At 45.8% G+C, this 27,543-nt stretch overlaps 1 protein-coding gene across 2 annotated transcripts in view; it reads left to right on the top strand.

Moving 5' to 3' along the window:
- The first annotated feature begins 2,267 nt into the window (after positions 1 to 2,267).
- Positions 2,268 to 27,543, top strand: part of GRHL1 (grainyhead like transcription factor 1) — a 41,079-nt gene continuing 15,803 nt past the window's right edge. The window contains exons 1-9 of one of the 2 annotated variants that reach the window (XM_030946442.1): positions 2,268 to 2,375; positions 5,838 to 6,024; positions 8,974 to 9,044; positions 10,536 to 10,926; positions 11,684 to 11,760; positions 12,577 to 12,733; positions 13,186 to 13,297; positions 14,238 to 14,332; positions 26,518 to 26,676. In XM_030946442.1, coding sequence (XP_030802302.1) covers positions 2,356 to 2,375; positions 5,838 to 6,024; positions 8,974 to 9,044; positions 10,536 to 10,926; positions 11,684 to 11,760; positions 12,577 to 12,733; positions 13,186 to 13,297; positions 14,238 to 14,332; positions 26,518 to 26,676 — 1,269 coding nt within the window. In that variant the 5' untranslated portion in view covers positions 2,268 to 2,355. Of the gene's footprint in view, positions 2,376 to 2,768; positions 2,882 to 5,837; positions 6,025 to 8,973; positions 9,045 to 10,535; positions 10,927 to 11,683; positions 11,761 to 12,576; positions 12,734 to 13,185; positions 13,298 to 14,237; positions 14,333 to 26,517; positions 26,677 to 27,543 lie in introns of those variants that run through there. The other variant, XM_030946441.1, reaches the window with a different exon arrangement.

Genomic DNA, 27,543 nt, shown 5'->3' with positions numbered 1-27,543 from the left:
GGGGTTCCTTCTGTGTTTTGAGTGGGATTCATTTAAAAGGAAACAAATGTGTGAAGAGGGGAAGGAGAATGCTGAAGGAAGGACTGAGGCAGAGGGAGAGGTTAAGGGAAGGGCATGAGAGGTGGAAGAGAGCGGTGAATTTGAGGTGAAAGGGCTGAGAGAAGGAAGAAGTTGGAGGAAAGGCCAGTCAAACCGGGCAAGGGAAGTCCTGCCAGAGCACTGCCCCACCAGGCTGGCATGGCTTTATGCCCCAGCCAAAGCTCTGCTAAATCCCTTTGTGCTACTTGCCTGATTTTACTTGGTGGTGATGCAACCCAGCTAGTGACATCACATAAATACACCTACAAGTGGTGTTGCAGAGTCTAGATTGTGACCGGCAGATTAGTCAGAGGTGTCACAATCCAGTGTTTATATCATTGTCTCCTGAATGTGGAAGCGATTGCTATGGTGATAACTAAGTTTTCATCAGTGGATCAGGCTGTTAAGAAAAGGCATCCCTTTTGCAGAGACAAACAGCTTTGAGTTATTTGGAATAAAGTCATGGTAAACTCAAATTAAATAGAAATATCAAGTGTGGCACATTACTAAATTTTAGCAGTTGCGGTGCAATATAAACACGTGACTGAACTCCAGCAAGTCCTGCATCTGGGTCACCTATGGCTACAGGGCAGTATTAGATTTTATTGTTAATGAAAAGTGTGCCCCTGTGCCAAAAAGCAGCTGTTGTGTCTGCACATCCCAGAATTTTATGAACAGAAGCAGGGAGCATGAGGAGTGAATGGCGCCCGAGAAAGTCAGCAGTCCTTCCCAGTACTTGCGATTTTGAGCTGCTTTTGTAATTTGTATCGGAAACAAAGCAAGTTATACTTGTTTGAAAAAATGTAACTTTCCAACCTCTTAATCAGATGACTGTATTTTTTTCTTACGCGAGATCAGATAAGAAATTTCTTCTATGTAATCTTGAATTACATTTTAAAGATGGGTTCAAAATATAGAATAGTTTTTATTGCATGTCATAAAGAGCAATTTACATCAGTTCATTTCACTTTGTAGAGCGAGATCCTACTTCAGTATTGGTATTTATCTTTTGCTATCCTCATGGCAGTGTTTGCAGATCCAAACAAAGCATTTTGTTTTTAGAACACTAACTGTAATCCAGTCAGAGGATATTAAGCAACTTCCAGGATTAGACCCTTAGTTAAAGTTTGTCTTCAGTTTCATATTTCCTTTGGTTAGTTGGTTGAATTGTTCTTCTATAATTTTGCATTGGAGTAAATCCTGTACAAATAGGGAAGAGATTTTGACCTAGAAGAAGAGACCTCTTATTAGTGAGCATACTTTTAAATTACAGTAGCTATCTGAAGCATCTTGACATATGATAGATAGTGCTGTTGCTATATGGGTTTGATTCAACTTGTTACTTAGACAAGCAACCTCCCACCCCTATTTCTCAAGGAGAAACTCGAGATCTGATTTAACTTCATGCATGCCAGTTTGAATAAATCTGCTGTTTGTGATGCTGCCGTTGGTGTTACACTGGAGCATTTTGATGCAGTTTCAGCACTGACCACATTGTAAGTGTCCCTTGTTCCCCAAACCCGGCATCATCTGACAGGCAACGAATAACACATGGATCTGTTGCCCTTTAGCAGCTGGTGCCGTGCTTGTGCAAATTCACAGCATCAATTAGGTTGGAAAAGATATCTGAGATCATCGAGTCCAACCTATGACCAAACACCATCCTGTCAGCTAGACCAGAGCACTCAGTGCCACATCCTGTCTTTCCTTAAAAACCGCCGGGACAAGGAGGCCACCACCTCCCGGGGCACCCCATTTCGATGTCTAATCGCTCCTTCTGCGAAGAAATTCCTCCTAATGTCCAACGTAAACCTTCCGTGGCACAGGTTAAGACTATAGCAAAGACAATTCGTATGATTGTGGCGAGTTTAGATTTTCCTACAAGTGGGTGTAGTCCATGAAAAAGAAATAAAGTTACATGGGAGGAGAGAGAATGAGAAGGGAATGCCATTTTTAGAGCGGGAGGGATACCCGGCTGCTCCCGGCCGGTCCCCTCGCTCGCTCGGGGCTCTGTCCCGCCGCCGCCGCCTCGGCCCGCGGAGCCCTCACACCCCCGGCCCCGCCCCCCGAGCGCGTCCGACCAATGGGGATTCTGCGGCTCCGCCCCTCGGGCCGCGGCAGCCAATGGGAGGCACGGCGCGGCGCGCGTCCACCTGCGGCTGCGGGAGCACCTGAGCGGGCGAGAGGAGCCGACAAAACCCGTCGGAGCGGCGGGTGCGCGGCGCTGCTCCTCCCGACCCGCCCGGCCAGTCCTGCCGCCCGCTGCCTCCGCCAGACATGACACAGGACTACGACAAGTGAGTGAGCCGGGCGGGGGAAGTAGTACCGCGTCCGGTCCGACCGGTGCTGCCGCCCCGCCGGGGGGCTGCGGCGAGAGGGGCTCGCCGCCCGGGGGCCGGGCCGGAGCAGCCGCTCTCGCGGGTCCGCCCCCCTCGCTCCTCTCTCTCGGGGCAGTACCCGGAGGCTGCGGCGGGGCGGTGCGAACGGCGGGGGGAGCGGGGGCTGAGCCCCGGGGGGGAGCCGGCGGCGCGGCGGGGCGACCCCGGCGGCCACCCCGCCCCGCGGGGCGAGCGCCGGGGCAGGGCCGGCTTTGAAACCCGACACTCGCAGCGAGGCGTGGGGCCGCCCCCCGCCCCGCCGGGCCGCGCCTTAAATGCGGGTGGCGGCGGCGGCGGCCGCGCCGTCGGGAGGAGCTGCCGGGCCGAGGGAGCCGGGCTGAGCCCCCGCGCCGCTGCCCGGCGGCCGCAGCCGCCCCCATGGATTTCTACGAGGCGCATCCCTCTGGCAAGGTGGACTTCGGCAGGTAAGGGCGGCTCTCGGCCAGCTCGGCTGCGGCGACCCCGGAGTAGCCGAAGTTGGGCCCTGAAAGAGTTAAACTGAGCTCCAGGTGTTTGTATTCTGTTAACTCCGTGGTGTTGAATACGTGACGTCGCCTTCAAGCGGATCCCAGGCTGTGTTTACGGACTCGGGTCTCTTGCTGCACTTGTCACCGTGTCCATCTGCTGACAGTGGCCGTGGACACCTGAGTACCAGAAAATAGGGTGGCTCTGAAGTGATTTGCTTTCAAGAACCGATTTAAAAATTTCTATACTTTGAATGATTGGTGACTCAAATGCGCTCCTTTCCTAGGGAATGTGTAGGATTTTAAACCCAACTTTTTGTTTCAACGTGCTACTTTCTAGGAAGAGTACTCCAATGCAGCAGCTCATTTAAGTCATGTCTCTGACTAGGATTTTTCATGGGTGTTTTTATTTCCAGTGACGCTTAGTAGACGGGGTTGTAGCAGTTTGGGTACATGCACTTTGCTTTTCTGGCACACCAGTGATAGAAATCCTGGGTGCTGCCTCAGCGTCAGAGGTGAGCTCTGTGCAGGAGCGGGCACAGCATGGCTGTGCTGCTCTGGGCGTCAGGGTAAGAGGGACAGGACGGCTGGTCCTGGAGCAGTGAAGGAAGGAAGAATTATTTCTGTGGTCTGAACACAGAACATCCCAGGCTGGGGAAGCCTCGCAGGCAAATAGTGTCTGCTTTTTGTAGTATTCTTCTGCTTCCACTGTGGTCAACATTGGGAAATTATTAGAACTGCTGTATGAAGCTTAATTTTCTCCCTCTGCTGGACTTCTACTGCTGTGTGAGCAGATCAGCATGCCAGTTATCTTTTAAAACTTAGGAAAAAAAAATATGTGTTTGCCTTCTCTTATCAATATGTTCTCATTTTCCTGAAAGAAGCTCTGGTTCTCCTGAAGTAGGGAGTTCCTGCCAAACACTGTGCTTTTCTTGATAATTCTACAGATAACTTTTTCTGTGCTTTTTTAGGTGGGTGGGTTGCCTTTAGGGCACTGTGCATTGAATTTCGGTGTTTCAATGACAAAGAAATCACACAAAAATACTTAGGTCTTGCATTCGCTAGGCTTCTGGTTAGTTGAGGCTTTCATTCTCAGTATTTTTGGTTTTCTGATGATTTTCCCTTCCCATGTGAGTATCGTGTTGCTGGAGGGAATCAGCGTAGCGTTTTTGTGAGTTCAGCAAGGCTGACTTAGCCCTTCAGCTTGGTGGGGATGGCTCAAGGGAACTGCACCCAGGTTATTTCAGTTGCCTTTTCCTCTGCGAGTTTTCCCATTTGCTATGGATATTTGAGGATTCCTTTATATTATGAACAGGAGCTTGTACCACATCCCTAAAGAAAATTCTACTTTGTCTTCTGTGGGTCATCTCACTTGAATGGAAAGTAGCTGTCCCCTGCGCTCGGGTGTCTGTGTCAGTGTGTGCACAAATACGTATGAAGACCTAAAGAAAGGGCTTGGTGCAAGAACTTGTCTCTTTTGTCATTTTTGTTTGCTCTTCTTTCAACTACATAATACTGATTTATAGCCACAAAGTGCTCTTACAAGTCCTGGAAACTCCCACTTGCTTTCAGTGCCTTTAGCTCAGCCAAGCTGTCCGATGGCTCGGCAGGGTGACTTGTGTAACTGATAAAGCGTCGAATGCATAATTTGCTTTGCAATCTTTTTGGTAGAAGGTGGTGATAAATGTAGGATACTGCTAAGCTGATTATAGTGATTAGAATATTTCACAACTTTCTATTTCACAACTTTTTGTATTTGTAGTATATTTCAGTCTCTGAATGTATCTGGGTAAATAGATGAAAAGGATTCCCTACTAGGAAAAGGATATGAAGGTGGTGGCGGTTTTTTGTGGGGTTAGTTGTTTTTAAATAACTACTTTTCTATTTTAGCTATGGCCAATTCACTAAAAATTTCAAGTTTGGGATTATTAAGGAAAGTAAAAAAGCCTCTCCTTCCCCCCCAGCCCATTTGCAGTAAAATAATGTTAAACTTGCACTGGAAAGAAAACTGAACTGGTTTAAAAGTCAGATTTAAAAATTAGCTTGAGCTGACTTAAAAGATGATGCATGTTTTACCAACAGAACCAAAAAAAATATTGTCTAGGCTGGCAGGACAACATTTTCTACGCATCTTGCTTTTGTCTGTGGACAGAATGTCCAAGTCATTTTGGAGTTTGTTCGTTCCCAGCAATCTCCAAATGTTCAGAATAAATATAATTTTTTATATCTATACTATAGCACAAAGGGAATAACTAATCTTTTTGCTTTTTCTTCACTCATCTAAGTGTGCTTTAAACTAGTGTACTGGATTATTTCAACAGTAACTGGGCAGTAAGTTGTTTTTTTTCCCTCCTTGTCAGAAAAAAACACTGCAAATTGATTTGAACTCCTCCTTACCAATTTCTCTATGTCATCTGTAACTTATCAGTAGCTTCTAGGTGGTGTTTTCAGATCTATTCTGAGAGTGAAGACACTTGAAAGCACTGGAGAAAAGAGATGTTTCGTTAATGCACGTTTTCTAATTCCACATGACAACTGGATCAGGTTTTACCCTGGTGGTTTTACATGGGATGTGCTGGAGGCTTTGTAGGTGGTTGGCCAGAAAGTGTGTATGTAGCTCTTTCTGGGTTGGATTCAGAGCATGAGCAGGTCAGTTGTGGTCTTACATGGCTTTGTCTTTTTGTAAAGGCTGGTGTAATCCATCTGAGTTTGGTCAAATTAATCCTGATTTACTCTGAGCATGAGTGAGATCAGAATTAAGTTTCTGGGGTTTTTGTGTTGACTAATCCTTGCAGTACACTGAATCAGAATATGAACCACATGAAACTGGGGCAGCTAATTTTGAAGAACTGTTGGAATGTTTTTCATGTGTTCTAACAATTGGCTTTTTTTATTTCTTCTTTTTTTATGATTCAAGTAAAAGACCCGTGTTGGTTCTTCAGAATGACTCTCTCTACTCTCAGAGACGTCCTTACACCAATGAAGATGAGGCCTGGAAAACTTTTCTTGAAAATCCCCTCACAGCAGCTACCAAAGCTATGATGAGCATCAATGGGGATGAAGACAGTGCAGCTGCCCTTGGACTGCTCTATGATTACTACAAGGTAGATTGGCCTGGGTTTGCTCTGGTAGCCAGCAGAGCTCGTGTTCCACCTGTGGAAAAGGTGTCATTTGCTAGAGGATTTTACAGAAGCTGTGAACAGATCACAGCAACTTTAAACAGTGTGGGTTTTAAACTGAAAAATCCTGTGTCTCTCTTTCTGTGAATTTGTTTTATTTTTAGCTCTGTAAAATAAGATCCCCTAGATCTTGATGTAAAAGTTAAGTAGCACTTTGCTACTTTGCAACTTGAGTAGCACTTTTTCTGTTGACCTCGCGTTCTGCAAGAGGCAGTGTGTTATAGAAATAGTCATAAAGAGTGACACTTTAGGACCATATCCCTGCCTGAATATAAATATACATGGAGAAAGAAACTCCTTTTGCTCACATGATCCCTATTCTGGTGGACCTTTGGCTTTTGCTGGGGCTTTGTTGTGTTACTTTAGGCTCAGCTGATACTAAGATACAGTTACAGGATTTTGGTGGTGTGTGGGGCTGAAGTGTCCCCCTGAAAGAGTTGCTGTCTGCATCCCTCTAACCCTCGGTGAGCTTCAGCTGCTGTAATCTGTTAATCCTTTGATAGCAGTGATTGTCTTGCCCAGTGTTCATGGTCTTCTTGGAGACCTGTGCCTACCTAGGTGCTCACAGCTGAACTGAGCAGTCAGAGAACATTCTGGTCTGCATGGGGTGCATTTTGCTGAGCTTGTTTCCCGAATACCAAAAGTATAAGCTAGGGTAGTTATCTCTAGCCAGGGCAGTGGGGACCAGCAGGCATTTCCAGGCAGGGAGGGGTCCTGCTTGTGTTGGGACGCCTGTGTTATGGTGGCCTAGCTCACCGGGTGGAGATGCCTGTTTTTCCTTTGCTGAGCGTGCAGGAAGGCCAGGAGGCTGACTTGGTTCTCCTGCCTGGCACTTTGGCTTGTGTCTTTTAACAGTGGTGTCTGCAGTTGCCAGCTTCAGTTATGTTCTTCAAGCATTAGGAGAGATTGCCTGGTGCAGGCAAAACCCTTGCCTGCCCTTTTAAGAGTTGGATATGTCTTACATACCGAAATATTCTTGTAATGCTTAATGTGGAGATTAACACTCCACACACACATGACGAAATGCCACAGACTCACTGATGTGGATGTTATGCAGCTAGTTTTGTGAGAAAACTGCCTTTCTGCTTTGTGCTTGTGCTTACTATGCTTTTGGAAAAAAACCCCAAACAACAACATGCTTTCACCAGAACAATTTTAATCCACAAGATCAATTTTGATTTCTAAACCTGTAGATTACAAAAAGAATGTTGATGTTGATCCTTCATGCTCAGCAAAGCAGAAGGGATTTGCTGTACATTAATGCCTAATTCAGGGTTTCTTCTTATGTTTGGGTATCAGTGGGTGTACAGAAAAAATTGATGGAAGAACAGGTAGGCTGAACACTTGGGTAAAGCAGAATGGCTGGAGGTTGAAAGATTTATTGAGGGCTGCTATGGAGTAATGTTATAGAGGGATGATGTCGAGGCATTTCTAACATGCCCCCTCTGCATATTAAAGGCAGATGATGAGATCACCTTCCTATAAAAAAAAACAAAACAATAAAACCAAAAAACTTTTGTTTCCTTCCATTTAACTACTGATCTTGCTCAACTGTGGTTATTAAGGCCTTATAGGAAACAAATTTTGGATAGAAATTCTTTCAGGAGTGGTGGCCAAATGCAGATTGGAAAACTCTTAGTTTTTGGTGACTAGTTAGTGCTGGTCTCCCAGCAGTCTCCATCTAGAGGTTCTCCAAATTTTGCTGGGTTACTGTGGGAAATCAAACAGTTCTGGTGTTTCTGGGGATTCCAGGTGTAAGAATGAGGACATAGTTTTCAGTCGGGGCTGTGTAGAGAAGAACTCTGTTGGTGCCGGTGTGCCCTCAGCCTTCGCCTTTGTGCTGAAGTGGTTCCCCACCCCACAAATGGAGGCAGGATCTGAACAGGCTTTGGTGAAGGAGCGTGGTGGGAGTTCACTGCTCTGTACGTACACCAGAAGATGTTTGCTTTGCTCGTTCAGGAGGCATGATGAGGGTGACAAAAGTCCTAGGCCTTACGTGTGGGTTGGCAGGAGAGCTTGTGTGGACTTGCAGTGTGGCTGAGGGGACCTGAGCACCACAGGCTTTTGCCAGCAGCTGCAAGAGCTGTTTGGGTTGCTGGAGTGCTGGTTATGTGCTCCATGCAAGGAACTGAGCCACCCCAGCTCCAAGAGTTCACCTTCTCCTGTGTGCCTTGCCCTTGCAGTGCAGCCAGGAAAGTGGCACGTGTGTGGGCAAGGTGACATGTTTGATTGATGTTGTGTTTTCAGGGCAAATCCTGTATGTGGCATAAAATAAAATAAGCAATACTGAACTGTTTTAAATCCAGAATGCTGGTTACATTTTGTTTATAAAAGGTTTAATATAGTTTTGACCAGTGTGTTTTGTGTGGCCATACACAAATATGAGCTGTAGTGTCTCAATATGTTTATTGGACATGGTGCTCCCCAAATTCCCTGATCATAGAGGAGAAAGAAGAGCCTCAACTGGTCTTAGAGGGCATGACCTAGAGAGCACATGTCTTTGGGGAAGTGGCTGTGGAACAGCATCCTTTCACAAGGTTTGAGCTCATCCAGCAAGCTGAACTCTGCCAACCTGCAGAGGAGAGAACCTGCACTGCCAGCAAACCTTGGGAAATCTCTTGGTCCTGCTCACCCCAGGACTGTGCTCCAGCCATGGATGGATCGTTTTCTGCACTGGTGTTCTCACCACCTGGTGCTGGCAAGAGCTCAGGCCTGACACAGGTGACTGAGTTGGCTACATAGGGATCTGTGGGGCATCTCCTGGGGCTGGCCTGGCATCTAAAGCAAGGTTTCTTTAATTTGACCAAATTTTAAGGAGCTAATTTTTTTGTATGGGAGGAAGAATTGAATTATAGTATGTCTTAAATTTCTCAGGTTCCAAGGGAGAGGAGATCTTCAACAGCCAAGCCTGAGGTAGAACATCCTGAACAAGACCATAGCAAAAGGTATTATTTTTTATTATTGCTTCTCTATTTCCTCCATTGCCTCCTCGACCATCAAAGCTGCTGAAGGAAAGTAACTTGCTGCAGTGTGGAGAGAAATTGTTAGCTTTTACTTTGTGCCTCTGTGTTGCCTCAGGAACAGGATGGGGATTGAACCATGGTGTGATGAGCTGAGGCTCAAACTGCTGCTCAATGCCAGCTATCTGCTTTTGGTGTGCTGGTGTCATATAGTCAGCCTAGCAAAAGCTGCTCTCTAACATTAGGTGTGGGCACCCCCCCTGGCTGCAGTCACTGGTGACGCTTTCCATTTTTCTTGCAGTTACTTCAGTTGCTCTCTGCTGATTTTTGTTTTCAGGTGCCAGCAGCATTGCTGTGTCATGCCTGGGCCAGTTGGGAAGCTCTTCAGAGTGCTTGTGATTTGGTTTTGTATTGTCTGGGGACTTCCTTTGTATCCTCTGGAACTTCTGTCTGGCTTCCCCTACCTGCCTTCCCTCTCTTGTGCCTCCCAAGCATATTCTACTGATTAGGTGAATATAACAAATGGGAGGTTCACTCAGGCCAGTTTCCACTCCTACCGTCCTCTTCCTTTGGACAGACTAGAATGCTTTAAGGACCTGAGGTGAGGTTTTGTGGTCTGGCTGAGCTGATTGAGTGACTTGTTGTCGAGAAGAGCAGGCTGGTTCCCAGCCCTGTGTTCCCACTGCTCCTCTTGAACCAGATTGGTTCTCACACTGATCCATCACCAAACAGGGAAAGAAAAGCTGGCTAGTTTTCTGCCAGCCAGGCAAGCTGAACTGGCTCACCAAGGAGGCAGGGGAAATGTCTGAATTGGTGTAAAGGAAGGGGGCAGGACCAATTGGTGGGGAGGGAGAAAGAGAGGGCAGGCTGACTTAGTGGTTACTACCTATGAGGTCAGCTCAGCCACAGATCTCAGTGCTGTCCTGGCAGAAATGAGTGTGGTGAGGTGGAGAGTGGCAAGTTATGCAAACCACTCCCAGGAGTCTTGGTGCAAACCACTCCCAGGAGTCTTGGTGCGGATTTTCTTGGGGGGTTGTGCATGAAACGAGGGGTGTAATTTCCCTATTAGTGCTTCCCGGGTGGTGCACAGTCCTGGGGCAGAGGAGCAGCAGCCTTGCTGTCAATCCTTCTCCCTCTGCCAAAGAGCAGCTTTGTGGAGCCTGTGTGTGCCAGTGTGTGGTGGGAAGTGCTTAGTTTTGGTCTGTTGTTTTCCAGGCAGTGAGGATCTGGGCTGTTAACCCTCACCCTTTGCTCCAGGGTAATTACTCTCCAAGGTGGGATGATTAACAGTGGGAGATGAGTTGTGGGGTTTTTTAATGAGTTTCTCCGTTTTTCAGGTTAGGATTGAACTGTTCTGCACAAGCAGGAGAGTTTGTGTCAGCTGTCCTTGTCCAAAAGCTTAAAGCTTTTCTAGCTCTTGTTTAATGAGAAAATAAGCTGTATAATTTATGCCTGATTTCTTTTTGCCCTTTTAAGGAACAGCATCCCAAACGTGACAGAGCAGTCGCTCATTTCTGCTGGAGAAAACAGGGTCCAGGTTCTGAAAAATGTGCCTTTCAATATTGTACTTCCACACACCCCCCAGATGGGCATGGACAAGCGAGGCCACCTCACGACCCCTGACACGACGGTGACGGTTTCCATTGCCACGATGCCCACGCACTCCATCAAGACGGAGACGCAGGCGCACGGCTTTGCTGTGGGCATCCCGCCCAGCGTGTACCACCCTGAGCCGCCCGAGCGCGTGGTGGTCTTCGACAGGAACCTCAACCCCGACCAGTTCAGTTCCAACACACAGCCCCAGAACTCCCAGAGGCGAACACCAGACTCCACCTTCTCGGAGACTTTCAAGGAGGGTGTGCAAGAGGTACCAGGAGAGGCAGCTGCTCTGTGTGTCTGTCTGTCTTGATCTGGATGGAGAGATCCACTTCCATGTTTAACTGTTCTTGTTACATGACAGAAATCTGTCCAGTGGCTTAGAAATAGAAGGCTTTTCCAGAAAAGTGCATAATTAAAACTTAGTAAATAAAACCTTCACAACATGCAGTCATTATCAAAAGCGAATGACTAATCTGACTAGTGACAGAGGCTTTGGCTTGCAGAGTGTGGAAATAGTTATCTTGATCCATAGAGCCAGGTTTTGCAAGAGTTCAGCACTCTGTGGTGCCTTTGCAGGTACCAAAGTGAAGTGACTGTATGTAAGCTTCCTTACTGCCAGTTTCTAGGTGTGGTGTGTGTCCATAGAAAACAGTTGGATTATGTAGGGCCCTTGAGTGAGAAAATCGGTGGGTTTTGTTTTATAATACCAACTGAAAATAGCAGCATAACCATGTTTTGATTTTTAAGCCAAACCTCCAAGAGCTGTGTAGCTATACCCTTTGAGATTTGGGAAGGCATTAAAATTTTGCCTTAAGGTGACTTGGAAGGCTTACGAGATGTTGTGCTTAGTTGACACCCAAAAGTTTTGGATTAAAACACTATTCAAGTGTCCTGTTTGTTGAAACAAAAAATCAGTTGTTATCTGGTGAACAATTTGCCTGACAGAAGTTCTGTGGTAAGGAGTATCTATTTAGTATTGACTTTTCTTTTTGCTGCAGTGTTAATTGTTGTTTTGTCTGCTGCAGGTTTTCTTTCCTACTGAACTGAATCTCCGAATGGCCAACATGAATTCAGAAGATTATGTTTTTGACAGCATTTCTGGGTAATGATTTAAGGCTTCCATTTGCCCATATCCTCCTATTCTCTTAGTTGTCCATGAGCAAGCAGTACAACTCATTCCAATTTGCACCAAGTCACTGTTGGATTTTGAGGGGGCCTGTGGATCTCAAACCCACAATTATGTCTGCTTTTTTGAATTTCACAGTTGAAAATTGTAGCTGTAAAGATACAATTGTATCTTTAAAGAAAACAAATACTTTAAAGAAAACTACCTGGAGGTCTGGAAATACCACCCATCTTCAGTTATGGTCCTTGCACCAAATCTATGTCCCATGGGAAGGGGCAGTACTGTCTGGGAGTGATCTGGGAGTTTGCTTCCATCTGTGTCCCCCCTCCCTGGTGTGCTTGTCTTGCTCTCAGTCTGCTGGAAATCTGCCCCAAAAACAGGAGAAATAAAACTCACCTGAACTCCAGAGGAAGGGAGCAACTTGTTTGATAGTTGCAGTTGACCAAGAGGGTGATGGCCACTGAGTAGCTTATTAGCTTGTGAATTTAATTAACTTGCTCATAGATACTTTTCTGTTGGTTGAGGGCAGTTTGCTGCTCTCAGCCTGAATAGGGACCTTCCAGTCTTGACTGCTGATGTGTCTTAGGATTTAGCTTGCCAAGAACTTCTCTTAAATTTCATTCATGAAGGAAATGGTTGAAGAAGGGGCTCATCCTGTTTTCCAACTTCTTTGCCTGTTGATGGCTTAATGAGTCAGCTAACGACTTTGGAATTTCTCCAAATTAAATGTGGAACATTTAATCAGCTTTCCAGGAAAATGCCTTAGCAATCACTACCCTCTTCACTCTATAGGAATAACTTTGAATACACTCTGGAAGCCTCCAAGTCCCTCCGACAGAAGCCTGGGGACAGCACAATGACTTACCTGAATAAAGGTCAATTTTACCCAATCACGCTGAAAGAAGTCAGCAGCACTGAAGGAATCCACCACCCCATCAGTAAAGTCCGAGTGAGTGGCAGCACTTGTGGTTTCTTGGGAAGGAGGGTGTGCACCATGGTAACCTTAAAGTGCAGCAATCTCGACCAGAGCATCAGCACAAAGGCCAGCTTAGCTGTGCTCTTACGTCAGTGTTCGTTCCCTTTGCTGTCCACCTACTGCCAGGCCAACCCAGCCTGGCTCACACTGTTAAGTGGTGTCAGCACTTGTGTAAAGGTGATGCAACACCTGGAATGAGCTCCTTGAATTCTGGTTAGGAGAGCAGTTCTGCTCATCTCTGTTTATGACCCAGAAAGTGCTGTTGTCTACCTTCCTGTTTGGCAGCGGTGCTCCAGGTATACTGTAGTGCCTCAAGTGGAAAAACTTAGAGCTCCAAACCAAATGTACTTTCTGGCCTTTTCTCTATTTCTCTTTCATGTTTTTGTTTGGTTTTTTTTTTTTAATCTTTCCCTCTCTCCTTTCAGAGTGTCATTATGGTTGTGTTTGCTGAAGACAAAACAAGGGAAGATCAGCTCAGGCACTGGAAATACTGGCACTCAAGACAGCACACAGCCAAACAAAGATGCATTGACATAGGTAAGGAGCACTCTCATTGCTGATGTCAAACTTAAGACCTAATTCCTTGGCAAGGTTCCGTTTTCTGCCAAAGCTTTGTTATTTTAAGGAACTTCTGGATCCCTCTCTGCCCTCCACAGTTTGCTGAAAGCCCAGAGATGGTTTGTGATTGGAGCTAATGCTGTAGTTTTTAGAACTCATTAAAGAGGCTGGTTTTTTTGAGGATTTTGATTGGCGGGTTTTGTATTGGGAAATCCAACAGTCCCCTCCAGACAACAGGTTTTCTTAGAATATCCTGGTGCTTGTAGCTAAGTCACAGCTTGTAGTCCCAGTGGCTGTCCTAAATATTGCGTTTCTTCAAAGGACAAGATCCTTGTAGGAATACCTCAAGACTAACGATCCTCCTTCCCACAGCTTTGCTCACAACTCATCTTTGGTACATTTAAAAAAAGAAAACACTGCAAATTTCCACTTGCCTCCAGACAAGGCTGGGGCTGGCTGGGTTCCAGCCTTCTCTGGCTGAAGGCTGGGCTGTACTCCTGGTCCCTTCCTTCTGTGAATCAAAGCAGGGATTAATCACTTGGCACTTAAAGCAGACGCGCATGCAAATCTTTGTTATTGAAGGAGTTTTATTGAGAGCTTATGTCCTTGCCATACAGGGTAGAGTTTCCCGCACATAGCACAGAACACCTCATATTTGGGATCTGCCTTTGTCACTGGAGTTTCTCGTTGAGAATTTTTGCAAGTCCCATTTTGCTCCTTCCTTCTGTTTGTTGAGGGCTTTTTTTGTGTGTGAGAACCATTTCCAGCGTCTTTAAAAATCCATTCCTAAGGTATAATTCAGCTTTTTTTTGCCCCCCAAGGGGCTGCTGAAGAGTTACAGTTTCTGGCTGTTTCATGGGATTTAGGACACGGGTAATATCTCCTCTTCCTCTCTCTCATGAACCCCTCTGTCTAACAGCTGACTACAAGGAGAGCTTCAACACTATCAGCAACATTGAGGAGATCGCCTACAATGCCATATCCTTCACCTGGGACATCAACGAGGAAGCAAAGGTATGTGACCACGATTGTATTTCCTGTCCTTTGAGCAGATTCAGGGGCTGGGGGAAGGGAAGGGTGTGTGGCCTACCTGGTGATTAGCGTGTAACAAGTTTGTTTACGCTCTTACATTAGGCAAAACCTTCTGGCTATTTCTTAAGAGGGTTTGCATGTGCAACTGGGAGAGCTTTGCAACTGCTTTAGGGTTCTTGGCAGAAGTGGCTGCCTGAGAGACAAGTACTGACAGAAGGAAGCACGGAGGGAGCGTTTCGGAGCAGATGAGGTGTGAGGGAGCGGAGCCGGGCCTGGCACCGAGCATGGCCTCCCGGGGAGGTGGGGGGCTGGGGCTCCAGCCGTGGCCTTGCCTTCCACCAGAGAGGGAGCAGCTGTGGCATGCATTGCTTAAACCGCAGATCCCAACACCCAGTGACCTATTCCAAAGTAGAACAGCCTCCTGGTGAACTCTGGTTTGATCTTTCCTCAGAACTGTGGGTGCTTTTGTAGGTGTGTAGGTACAGGAAGCCTCCCTGGCTAGCAGCTAACTGCAGCTGTTTGAGCCACTCTGGCTGCTGGAAAAACCTTGTGTATCTTCCACGTTCAAGGAAGCAGGTCAAAGCACGGAGCCAGCTCAGTTCTAAAGGCATTTCTCACTGGTTAGCTGCTGGAGTCAAAGTGAAGGAATTTTCTTTTGAGAATTTCATTACTGCCTGGGTTTTCTTTAAAAATTGGAAGTGGTTTCCGTTCATTTTTGGCGACTGGCTGTTTCCTTGGCAGTACTAGTAACTGGTACCAGCAAGCAGTCCCAGTAGTCACCAGCATCATGGGGAAAAACTCTGATGGCTGCAGGGTGCCATGTCTAGGGAGAGCCTGGCTTGGGGGGAATGTGGGAACTCTCAGCAAAGCACACAGCTCCTTCTCTGGAGCTGTGTGTGCTCCTGCTCTGCAGGAGGAGCAAGGGCTGCTGTCACTGCACAGAGCTTGCTGTCACCACAAACTGTGCGCTATCCTGCACAAGGGCTGTGGAGAAAATGTTGTACGGAGACTGCTGTTAGGTTTCAGCTCTGTGGGAAAAGTTTGGGATGTTTAGCAGACAGCAGTGAGGAGCTCTGTGTGTGCTGCTGCTGAAAGTGCTGCTTTGCAATGTGTGGGACGTTACTTTTGGGGCTGGTGTTGGGTGCCAGGGTTCCCTTTTCACCAGATTTGGCTTCAGTCAGATTGAGAGGGCTGGCAGGGAGGGCCTTATCTGCTGAAGGATGCTAAAAGGCTAGAGGATGCTAAAAGGCTGACATGATTTCTAAAACATGAAGCACTTCACTTTGTGAACAAACAGAAGAGCTGTCAAAAGGAGTCACTAAGTATTATCTTGCTGCCATAGCCAGTCAAACATTTAACAAACCCAGGGAGTCGGTGTCTAGGAGGTATGCAAAGGCTTAGGATTTGCAAACAGGGGTGGATCATGCAGACAGAACAATGCAAGTCCTCAAGGAGCTGGAAGCACTTTCTGCAGCTGCCTCTCTGCTGACTGAGCCACTCTGCTGCAGTAGGGACGGGCCATTAACTCAGGAGCAGGGCTTACAGCTGGTGCTGAGAGCTTTGTGGCTGCCCCAAGGAAAGCTGTCCCTTCCTACCAGGTGGCTATTGCTGAGTTACTCTGCAGTCCCCTGAATGAATAGTTTCAGTCTATAATGAAATTGCCAATAGCATCTTGAAAAGATCTAAGGACCCTCATGGTGATATTTCACCTCAGGGCTGAGCTTCATGGCATGAAGTGGTGTGGGGAGCTGTGAGACAGACCTTTTTAGTTACAGAGGCAAATTTGCCTCCAGATTCACAGTCTTAGTGTGTGAGATCCATATACTGAGAGTCCTGGTTTATATGAACTTTCAGAGAGGACTGTTGATACCAAATGTGCAAGCCTTGACTCTTGGGATCAGAATCATATTAAGACAAAAATACCCTCGACTTCAGTATTTAAAGAATTGGCATTTTTAGCAAGGGCTCCATGTTCTTAAGTGTCTGTTTAACTTCATTTTTCCCTGAGTGGATGTGTTTTGTCAGTGACTGAATTTCTCACCAGAAGAGAGCTGCAGTTCTTTCTCTACTTCTGTGATCTTATCAGGAGATGTCTGAGCCAATTTCAACAATTTTTATTGCATAGTTCATTTACCTTGTATGCTCTTGCTCTCTCTTTTCCTTTCCCTCCCTTCCCCCCAACCCCTGAGAGCAGTCTTAAAGTATATGAAGAAAGCAAGGAATAGATAGAGCTGAGTTTCTGATGTTACAGAAATTCCTTCACAGTAATAAATACAGTGTTTATATTTAATAATAGCAGAAGTGCTGCATAGACAGTATGTTTAACCAGCCAGCAAGCCTTGATCATTAGAAATTTGCTTCCTGAGCCCTGGAGTTTCCTGGACCAGAGCCAGGTGATTCTTCTGGGCTTGCTGCTCCTCCCGTTTCCCTCTTGCTTTTGCTTCCAGTTTGCTGTGGAAATGATTTGATGCTATGCAGCCATGTCAAATGGGAGGTGATGAGGCTCTGTGTCTGGGCTCTCTGATGTAGTTACTCATTTGGACATGCAGGGTGTGTGTCAGATTTAAGGCAGAAATAGCATATTATCACAAGGAGTTGCCCTTAGCAGCTCTGGGACCATGTACTTACCTTCTTGTTGGGATGCACAGGAATATTGCACCTCTGCTAGTGTGTGTTCCAGGAGGGTGTCACCTGCCTGAGAGTGCTTTACCAGTGCCCTTGGGGCACTAAGGGGGTTTAGTAAACTGCACCTTTCTGGTGAAGAAATGCTCTTTTCATACAAGTCATGTGCTCCTTCTGTAGAAAGGAGTTTCTCAGTTGCATTGTGCTGGGAGAGCAGAGAGCAAGGCCCGGGCTCTGGTTGCTGGACACATTGGACAGCCTGGCTCTGCACAGCTGGAATTGTCCCACAGCTGCCTGCATTGTTGTGCTGTTAGTGAGCCCTTGGGTGTAGAAACCAGGGGTATTTCATGCAAGACAGACACTGCCCACTCTGGGACCAGACCGTGTCCATGGATTTCAGAGCAAATGTGCTTCTCTCTGGCAGCTCCTCTCTGCCCTCTTCTGTTGTTCTGGGCCATCACAGGAGCTGCTGGAAGCAGCTGCTTCACAGCAGAGGCTGGTTTAAGTATTTTGTGACCTTTGCAAGAGTGCGTTCAAGCTGGAAAAGGGCCCAGCATCCAAAGCCTCCTTGCTCTGAGACAGTGAAGGGAACGAGGGCTGGGGAGGAAGGCCAGACTTCGAAAGAGGCAACCTGCCCTGAAGGGATACTGTTGAGATTTGAAGGAGAGTGAGATCAGGATTAGAAAGATTGTCAGGAGACACTGCAGAGTGGGGAAGCAGTGATTCAGGTGGGCTTTCAGATGTCTGTGTTAGAGACAAGGTCTGATCCCATCACCTGCCAGAGCAGGGCAAGGGAATAGTTGAATGAGGAGACAGTCATGCTTTGTGAACAGAAAAGGGAAGAGGGAAAATCAGTTGATGAACTGGTGGGTTGTTGAATGGGGTATTTAAGAAAGCCAATGTAGCTCCTCAATCGGGAGCCGTCCTACTGGAGTGGAAGCATGATCCGATGAGTCTGATGAGGTGTGTAGCTGAGTTACCCTGAGGCTTGTGGAGACTTCAAACAGTTTCCCACCCCATGATGGATGTCTGCCGTGGGTAGACAGTCAAGGTGGGGTTCTGCTCCTGCAGTGAAGCTTTTGGATGTCTGAACACAAGCTCGTCAGCTCTTGCGTCGATGACTTCATTAGGGTGTCTAGAGCTGGGATGTAGCTTTCTCTAGAGGTGTCTGTCCCTTCTTGTTGACTGAGCCAGCTTGGCTGTCTTTGAAATGTGGGATGTTAGAAGTAGGGAATAGGAATCCCTGCAGCCCTTTTTGTGTCTTTGTCCCCCATGTCACTCAGAATAAATGGTTGTAGTTTCAGGTAATGAGTTTTTGAGGCTGGGATCCATCTCTTCCCAGGTCTGTACACCATGCCAGGCTCTCCTTTTCTTGGCTGGAACCCAGTAAAGGTCTTGTAGTGAAGATTGCCACTACGTCTGCAGTTAAATGCACATTTCATACTGCCCTTCCTAATGTTGGCTGTTGTCCTGTTATCTCTGCTATGTTACCCGTTAGGCTGCAAAGCAAATTCTGTCCCTTAACTCTGGCCTGGGGACATGGCCTGCTCTCAGGTCAGTGGCACTTGAACAATCTGGACAGATTGGTTTCCCCAGGGTTAACTGGCTTTGCTGGATCCTGCTTTGCTCAAATCCTGTCTGAGCTCTTGCCCTGTGGAGCAGGAGGGTTGGGGCCTCTTGTCTGAACAGGGTGAATTGTTGTCTGCACAGTGACTGCAAGAGCCTCCTGCCTGTTTCTGGAGCTCTGACGGGGCAGGGATCCTGCCTTTGTGCTGGGGCACCCCTTCTGTGCTTCCCAAGGGGCCCCTCCTGAAAAGCAGCATTGCTTCCAGCAGCTCCCAGAGAAGGGCCCCCTTGGAGGTCTTTGGTCTGGCTTGCTATAGGCTGGGTAATGGGACTGTAGCCAAAAATGATGTCATTGCACATTAAGGGTTCTATTGTCCTCCTACTCCTTCCCTCCCAAAAAAAAAGTCATTGTAAGCCAGATGCTGTGTGAAAAGACTCCTACTAAAAGGGAATACATGGAGAGAGTGTAACAGGCATTTTGAGCTCAAGAACATCATGTCAGAGGTTTTTGCTGCTTTTCACCAAAGGGAAGATGCTGTAGTGTCTCTTAATTGATGCCCTCAATGACATAGCAATTAAACAGTATTTTTCATTACTTTTTTTTTTGGTCCAAGAAGAGTGGAATGATCCTAATATTATGGTAATTTGCATCTAACTTGGGATAGCCTTTTGAAATAGAAATTTAGGCAATAAGGGTGGTCTTCTTGGCAGATCCTCCCATGTGTTGGCAAAATTATTTTGTTTAGAGGAATTCAGTTTTTGGAGAGCGTGGATCTCTTGCTATAACTTGAAGTGAGACTGGGTGGTACACTACTGATTTCTTTTAAGAGCTTATTCTAGCATAATCCTGCCTTGGTGTTCACTATAGGAAGAATTTAAACTTTTTTGATTGATGAATATTGCATCCATTTATATGGATGCCATTGTAATGAAGCAGCAGTCATATGCCTCATTAAAGAAGGTGTGGGCCACCTTCAGCAGCATTGAGGAGGTACAGGTTTGACTAGTTGGAAATGAAACTATGAAATGTGATGAGTCAAACATACTTAAAGGAAAGAGATTGGTGTGAAGCCAAGGCTGCAGACCACAAATACTTTGAGGCAGGTACACAGAGCCTTTGGAGCAGTGACATAGGAAAGTCATAGCAATATTGCTTACCTGCCTCTTAATGCTGACGTCTCCCTGCTCTGTCCTGGGTTTTCTGGAAAACAAGCATATGCTGCCCTTGATTTTAAGCACTGCCAACCAGAAGCAAGTTTTCAACCCAGTATTTTACCCGAACTTTGTGTCCCAAGCCTCTGCCATTGTCTGGCCTTCCAAGTAGGAGCTCACAGGGTGTTTCCCAAAGCTGAAAGGAAAATGTCTTGACATTAGCTTTTCTACAGAGAAAACTAGGAGGAAATTTTGTTTTTCTTTTCCCTTTCCTCTATTACTTTTTTACCTGATGGCAACCCTTTCTTTTCAGTCATTTTTGTGCATTTATAGACTTAATTCTCTGTTTTGTGTTTTGTTTTTGTGTTTCAGCTTTTGACGTTGTTTTTGGAGACTTGTGTTGTTGTTGTTGATGTGGGGAGGTGTGTTGGGGTTTTTTGGTGGGGTTTTTTTTTTGTTGTTTATTTGTTGTTTGGTTTTTTCAACACCTTGTCACTGTTTTTACCAAACTGCTGTTTTTACTTTCTTTCCAACCAACCTAACAAAACCCGGCCCAGCAGCTTTATCTTATCAAAGCATGGGGTGGGAGGAGGCATCAGTAGGACTGGGAACCATTATCCCCATGTTTCCCAGGTGTTGTGAGCAGAGACATTCCTGTATTTCCTTGCCTCAGAACAGGTTGGAATAACAATCAGCATTGCTCTTTGTGAGCAGGAATATGTATTTTCCTTTCATTACCATTCCTTTTTGTTTTAATGGTGGAGTAAACTTGCTAGGAGGATGTTCTTTATCTGGAGGTGGATTGTATTTCCCACTTGTCATTCCTTGACATGGTGTGGGACCCATGATGGCCTCCGTGTAAGTCACCCAAACTGGGAGTGGTAGGTTTGAATGCAAACTCACTGTCTGGGCTGCAAGCAGGATGGTGCTGGGTCTGCCTGGCAGAGCTGGAGCGGATGCAGCCCTATCACCCATCTGCCAGGCAAGCCTTTTTTGGAGCATCCGATCCCAAAGGCAGGAGGTGGCTCAGGAGCCCACAGGTGCATGAATTGCCCAATTTTTTTATCTCTTTCCTGGCTCACCTCCTGCTGATGCAAAACCTGTGGTGCGTGTGGGAGGTGAAGAAACGAATGTGAGAGCAGTAAGATTAGCCACCTCTCAGGTGATCTTACCAAAGTGTGGGTTTGGGTTTTTTTTCTTTTAAATACAGAAGAGTCTTCCCAGAGCTGCTTTCTTAGGACATGCCTTTGTGGATGTGTGCAGGCAGACCTGTGCTTGCCCTGCCTGCACTCGAAGCTGCTTGGCTCTCACCCAGAGCCAATCTTGGAAGCCACGTAGCTACATTAGCACAAGGTAGTGCCCAGGTTGACAGCTCTGCCTCTCAGAAGGGCTTGGAACTCTGCTGGTGTACTTCATAAGGCTTTTGGACAGGAGATGTTTTCCATCCAACCAGCTTGCAGCATAGAGGAAACATATGGGGACAAATATTTAGAAAATACTCTGGGGTTTTTTTTTCTCTTTGCTGTTTATATTTGTCTAAGCCTTTAGAGAAACCATATGATTGCAGCTATCAGCATTGAAATGATAAATGTTGAGCTTCTGGTTAATTTTTCTTTATGGGAGTGGGATACACTGCCTTTCTGTCAGGAAAATGGTCTCTAGATTCCAGATCCACTAGAATCCCTTTGCCTACTGTATTTTGGCCATAACATTGAAACTATTTGGCCAAAGCCAAGAAAAGCAGCTGCATTCCCTGGAAAGAAGCTCATTGCAGTTTAACCTGTCTCTGGTTGTTGTGTTGTAGGCTCCAAACTCTGTATTTCTGTACAAACACAGTCATCCAAGATCAAAAACATCCTGACAATTTTAAGCTGAATAGACTGACTATAACATAGCCTGGAATGTCTCCTATGAAGACAGGCTGAAGAGTTGGGGTTGTACAGCCTGAAGAGATGGCTCTGGAGAGACCTTAGAACACCTTCCAGGACGAAAAGGAGGCCTAAAAGAATGCTGGAGGGGGATTTTTTACAGGGGCTTACAGTGATACAGAGCAAGGGTGAATGGCTTCAAACTGACAGATTCAGATTAGGTATTAGGAGGAAATTCTTCACTGTGAGGGGTGCTAAGCCACTGTAACAGGCTGCCCAGAGAAGCTGTGGATGCCTTGTTCCTGGAAGTGTTTAAGGCCAGGCTGGATGGGATTTTGAGCTTTCTGGTCTGGTGAAATGTGTCCCTGCCCATAACATGGGGGCTGGACTAGACAATCTTTAAGGTCACTTCCAACCCAAACTGTTCTGTGGTTAAAATGAGAGGCTTTGGTGTACTAGTGTGAGAAAAGAGCTAAGGTTTTTATTTGAATTCTCAATAAAGAAAGAAATATCTAGTGGACTTGGATTGTTGAGTAATGTCTTAATCCTTTGGACACAGAAATATATAGGTTCATAAATAGGAGGAGATAATACCATTTATCTGCCTTCTCTTGAAATGAAATAAATGTAGAGCAAGGTGATCAGCCTGGAAAAGTCCTGAGTCTGCCTGTGTAGGTCCCTATCCAGAAGGATGTACAGGACTTTGCAGGACAGTGCTACCTGTGCCTGTGTTTGCTCTGACTGGTCAGAGTTCATGGTGTGCTAACACAAGTTGCTCCCCATTGCCTGTGGCAGCCCCAGCTGCCATGGGTGAGAACCTACACTGCTCCTTTCCAGCTGGGCAGATGAGCGGGCACAAAATGACATTTCATCTAAAGCTGCTGCATATGTAGCCTTTGGACTCACCAGAACTGCTAGTGCTTTTTGTGTGACAGAAGAGTACGGCGTCCAAGATAAACTGAGGAGAAGAGATCTGGGTATGCAAGCCTTCATTTAAAAAAGGCATCTTTCATCTCGCTGACTGAGAGGTTCCTGCAGCGCTTTGATTGCCCTTTAATTATGTCTGTTTTTCCTGGTTTGTTTGAAAGGCAGATCTTGTAAGAAAAAGGTGCTGTGTGGAAAGAACTTGGCTGTCTCTGCTGCCCTTCCTTGAGGGCACACGGCAGAGCTGTCGGATTAATTTTTTTTCTGCATTATTAAAATGGAAGATTGTTTCTCGTGGATTTGAATGTAGGCACGGTGTGTTCCTCCCACCTTAGGTGAGGAGGGGCATGAGAGGTCGGATGGTTAAAGCAGACAGAGAAGTCATGAGGTCTGACTTCTTCCCACGCTAACTTCCAGCATGATTCCAGAGGAGGTGCTTTAATCCTTCTGCCTTCAGTCTTTTGTTGTGTGCAGCTGGGCTGCCCCAAAGGCTGCAGGAAACCCAGCATGGTGTTGGAGAAAGGAGGCTCTAGAGCGCTGGGGTGAATGCCAGGTGTGGGAGGTTAGCAGCTTGTAGCAGCTCACAGTTTTCATGCTGTTTGATTTTATCTGATATGCCTCTATTGTGAAGCCATTTGCCTCAACGAGTATCTCAGCTTTTTTAAAAGGGGTTAGAAAAAGCGTGGAAAAAATCAACAGAAAAAAAAAGGGAATAAAGCCTGCCTTGGGTTAGAGAGAAAAGCCTGGCTATGTGATAGCCTAGATATATGTAGTCAAATATAGACTAGAGGCTCAACTGCCAAGCAAGCAAAATAACTCAAGAGCAGGTTTCTAATCCCTTTACAAATCTCAGTTTTAAAGAAAATCAGCGTAACTTTTGAGGGCTTGACTCATGTGTAAGTGCCCAGGCTTGACAGTGCTCTATTTTTAAGTGCTGTCTTTATGTTGAATCTTGAGAGGTGAGATGAAAACTTTTTTTAAACAACAAATCTTAATATAGCTGAGAATGCGGAACTGCCCTTAGAAAAATAGGTTGGACACGTGAAAAGGAATCTTGCTCAGCAGGCTGAAGACGCAGAGCAACTTCTGTGGTTACGTTTTTCTTTCTTCTGGCAATTTTGGGGTGGGGATATAGCTGATGCAGTCACTTGGCCTTACATTTCATTTCTAATGTAAGTCAAATATTCCTGTACATTAAGAACCTGGCTGAAACTGTCTTAGCCCAAACTGGGAAAAGCTGTTTGCTAAAATTCTGTTTTGTGAAGCTTGAGGCAACCTGAAGTTGCTCAAAAATAGGAGTTACGGGGTGGGTAGGGAGAAGTAGATGCTCCTTTTGAGCTGAAATGGTTTAGTACAAACAGGAGAAGACAGGCTGGCTCTCTGTTGCTTCAGAGACATGATTAGGTTTTAGTTGTCATCTCCTGCCTAGAGTGCTGAAGATTTAAATGGCATGAAAATGAAGTCAGCTGCTTAAAGCCAAAGCTAATCAAATGAGGAGACTCTGAAGTAGGAGGATAATCTTTGACATCTGACAGGCAGTCCTAAATTCCCATGGGATACCTGTGCAGCTCTGCTGTAGTAACATGTGTCTGTTGTGCTGAGACCAACTCTTCTACCTTCAGCCCAGTGGACTTTGTGTGGCTGGTAAGCCGTAAAAACTGAAAACATGAACTTGAAGTCTCAGAAGAGAAGTGACACGATGTGCTAGAGAACTGCTGTTGCTGCACACTGAATCTTCTGGTGTCCAGTGGTGTGAAACTCATTTGAAGGATTTAATAGAAATTTTGAGATGGTGGTGGACCTGCTGATGTGGCTGCTTGGGCATGTTTTTCTTAAAGATTGTAGTCATTTTTTAATACAGAAATGAGTTGAGTGAATATTCAGTATAGGTAAATTTAAAATTAAAATTTAAAATGTAAAAATATGCAAACACCCAGAGTTGAGGGTCTTTTAAAAAACAAAACCCCTGCTCAGGGAATGCAATTATTCAGGGTGTGCATACATCTGATTACCAAACTCCTAAGCTGATGAGAGCAGCTCTTCAAACTCCTTGAAGCTTTCCCCCGGGCTGTACCAGCACTGCAGGCAAAATGTCCTCGTGAAGGCAAAGGTAGCAAGAAGGGAAGTGGGGTGGATAAAAGCAGGCAAAGCCATCCTTTGGATTAGTCTGGGAAAAACTGCAAACAACTTCTTTTAAAATAATTTTCCTGACTGCGATTTGTGATGTATATAATGCCTTCACAAAAAGTTGTCTTGGAACAGCGTGGGTTTGGGATGCTGGGGCACAGCTGGAGCAGGCGTTGAGCACCAGCTCCCCTGGCATCCTGCACATGTTCCTGGCTTCAGTCCCCACAGAGGCAGCAGTGTGGGTCAGGGGCTGGGGCTCTGCTGACGTGCTGTGCTGGCCTGGGTTGGGTGGGTGGTGTTTCACTCATTCCATGTCCCTTGGCACAGTAGGCCTTGCTGGGGAATTGGGAGCTGGAATCTCTGGGATGGTGTGTGCACAGGAAAGAAGAGGGGGGCTACTTGCAGAGCAACTGTGCTGCCCTCTCAGCGCACAGGGGCTGCAGGAAGCAGCATGTGAATCCCCAGTATTCAGACAGGTTATTGCAAGAGAAGTCCCTCACCTGCACTGTTTTTCCTCCTTGCCCCAGCTTTTTATACAGCTTTATTATACATGGCAGGGAAAAATCAGTGGTTGTAAACTATCAGCAGGTCAGGGTTTTACATTTCCATTTCCCATCATTGTTAAAACTGGTAAAGGATGTTTCAGAACCCGTGCAAAGAGGACGTTGAGAAGCAGCCCTTAGCAAAGCCAGAGCCTGTAGCTTTCCCAAGCCTGTGTGAGCCTCTGCAGCTCCGGGAGGTGGCACCAGCTCGCTGCTCTGATGGTGCTGGTGGAAGCACCACCTAAGTGAGCATCGGGGGCTGGGATGGTGCTCCTGCAAAATCTCTGGGAAGGTGCTTCTGGCTCCCAAGGCTTTGATTATTTTTTTTAAAGCAGTGAGTTCCCAGCCTTTATTCTTCAGGCAGAGAGGAGAGAAGCTGTTGCAGGTCTTGGCGGCTTGTAAATTCCTGGTAATTAATCCTCGCAGCTTCTGAGATGTGCCAGTAATAGGCATTGTGCCTGTAGAAAAGCCTGCCACGCTGCAAGCCCATTATCTAGATACAAAGTACTCTGGTCTATCTGCTCATATCCACTTAAGGATATTTCTTTATTCTGTTAAGCAGCATTGGACTTGTTCTCTGGTTGTGTGTGATTTGTGTTTTTGAGAGGGTTTTTTTGTTGTTTCTTCAAGCAGTTATGAAAATGAAATTAGATATGTTCCTACGTGTAATTAATTTTCCCTGTAATTTTTTGTAATAATGGAAATGTTTCTCTTACCCTTTCCAGATGAATGTTAACAGAGTATTGAAGGTCTTACTAAGGAATATTCAAAGTAGTGTTCAACTTAGTGTGAAGCCCAGAAACCTTCACCAGAATAATGGTGTTATTTCTGTGTTTAAAGATTACATATTGCCTAATATTTTTTTAAAAGTTTTTAATAGCCTTTTGAAAAAAGCCTCAACCAAGTACTTTAAAGTATAAACTGTGCTCATGTCAAACTCATGGAAAGATGTAACTTACCCAGAGTAACATGGATTTTTTGGAACATGGTGGCATTCTTACCAAGATGCTAATAAACACTGAGCAGTGAGGATTGATTGTAGGAGCATCCCTTTTGCTAAAAGTTTGGTGGTGACATTTGAGAGTTCTTGGGTGGAAAGATGGGTGGAGTCTTCCTAAAGTTTGGAGGATGTGTTGAAATCTGTTTTGGACAAAGTGGCTTTGTCCCCTCCAGTGGCTTATGTAAAGACTTAAGAATGTTATATTGCTTCTTGGGGATTTTACCTGGTGTCTCAGAAGAAAGAAGGTGCTACTGTAGTGGCAAGGACCAGCATTTGAGCCTCAGCACTCCCCAAGTGTCCCTTGCTCAGTGGTCAGCCAGGAGTCCGTGTGTCACTACTGACAGCTGCTGCTTTCCTCCTCTGCAGGTTTTCATTTCTGTCAACTGCCTCAGCACAGATTTTTCCTCTCAGAAGGGAGTGAAAGGCCTGCCCCTGAATCTTCAGATTGACACTTACAGCTACAATAACAGGAGTAACAAACCTGTCCACAGAGCCTACTGCCAAATTAAAGTCTTCTGCGACAAGGTAAGGTTGAATCAATGTGCCAGTGACTGTTTTGGAAACGCTGCTCCACAGCTTAGCAGCTTTTTTTTTTTTCCTTTCCCTAATTGTGTCACTTGCTATTTTGACTCACTGAGAAGTCCTGTCTGTGTTTAAAACATTTCAACCCCTTCTACTTGGCCCATACATGTTATGATGACCTCAATTAAATATGCTGCTCTCAAAATGCTGGAGTGCTTAGTGTTCCTGCACATTGACTTTAGAGAAAGGTCAGTCAATGGCATACTGACACTGGGAAGAGCCTTCAGCAGGAGAAATCATTGCCATTGACTGGAGCAAGGGCAGACTTGTCTTTTTGCCCAAGTTCTGTTGTGTTGGTCCTTTTAAATTTCTTCATGTTTTTCTACTGCATTTATTACAAAAAGCCCCAAACCAATAACTTGAAGAGCTTGTGAACAAAAGATGTACCACTGTGAGATACAGCAGCATAAAAAAGCCCATTTGTAAGCTGGATGGGTGCTGTAATTTGACTGCTCTGCCTAACTAATTTAGCACCCAGAATTAATGCCTATCCCAAAGCCAGTATTCAACAGAAGCTATGAAAGAAACAGCAGAAGCTGAGTTAAGTGAAAGCTTAACTGAGTTTGCAAAGAAATGCAATTTCCCAATTTTCATAACCTATTCCTGCCTGAGCAGTCTTTTGAATGTCCAGGGCAAGTAATGTGTAATGTTATTGTTTCCAGAGTGACCGAGATTGTTCTAGGCCATGATAAATGCTTCCTGGACTTCCCCAGTCCTTTTGATTGCTGTGAACCATGTTGACTTCCTATTTTGCTGATATCCTGCTTGATTTGGGCCTCTTACTCTTTGCATCCAGACTCCATCTTCACA

The sequence above is a fragment of the Camarhynchus parvulus genome, chromosome 3 (assembly GCF_901933205.1).
Source record: "Camarhynchus parvulus chromosome 3, STF_HiC, whole genome shotgun sequence".
NCBI lineage: Eukaryota > Metazoa > Chordata > Aves > Passeriformes > Thraupidae > Camarhynchus > Camarhynchus parvulus.
Note: the sequence above shows the minus strand (reverse complement) of the source record. Positions and strands in the feature narration are given on the sequence as shown.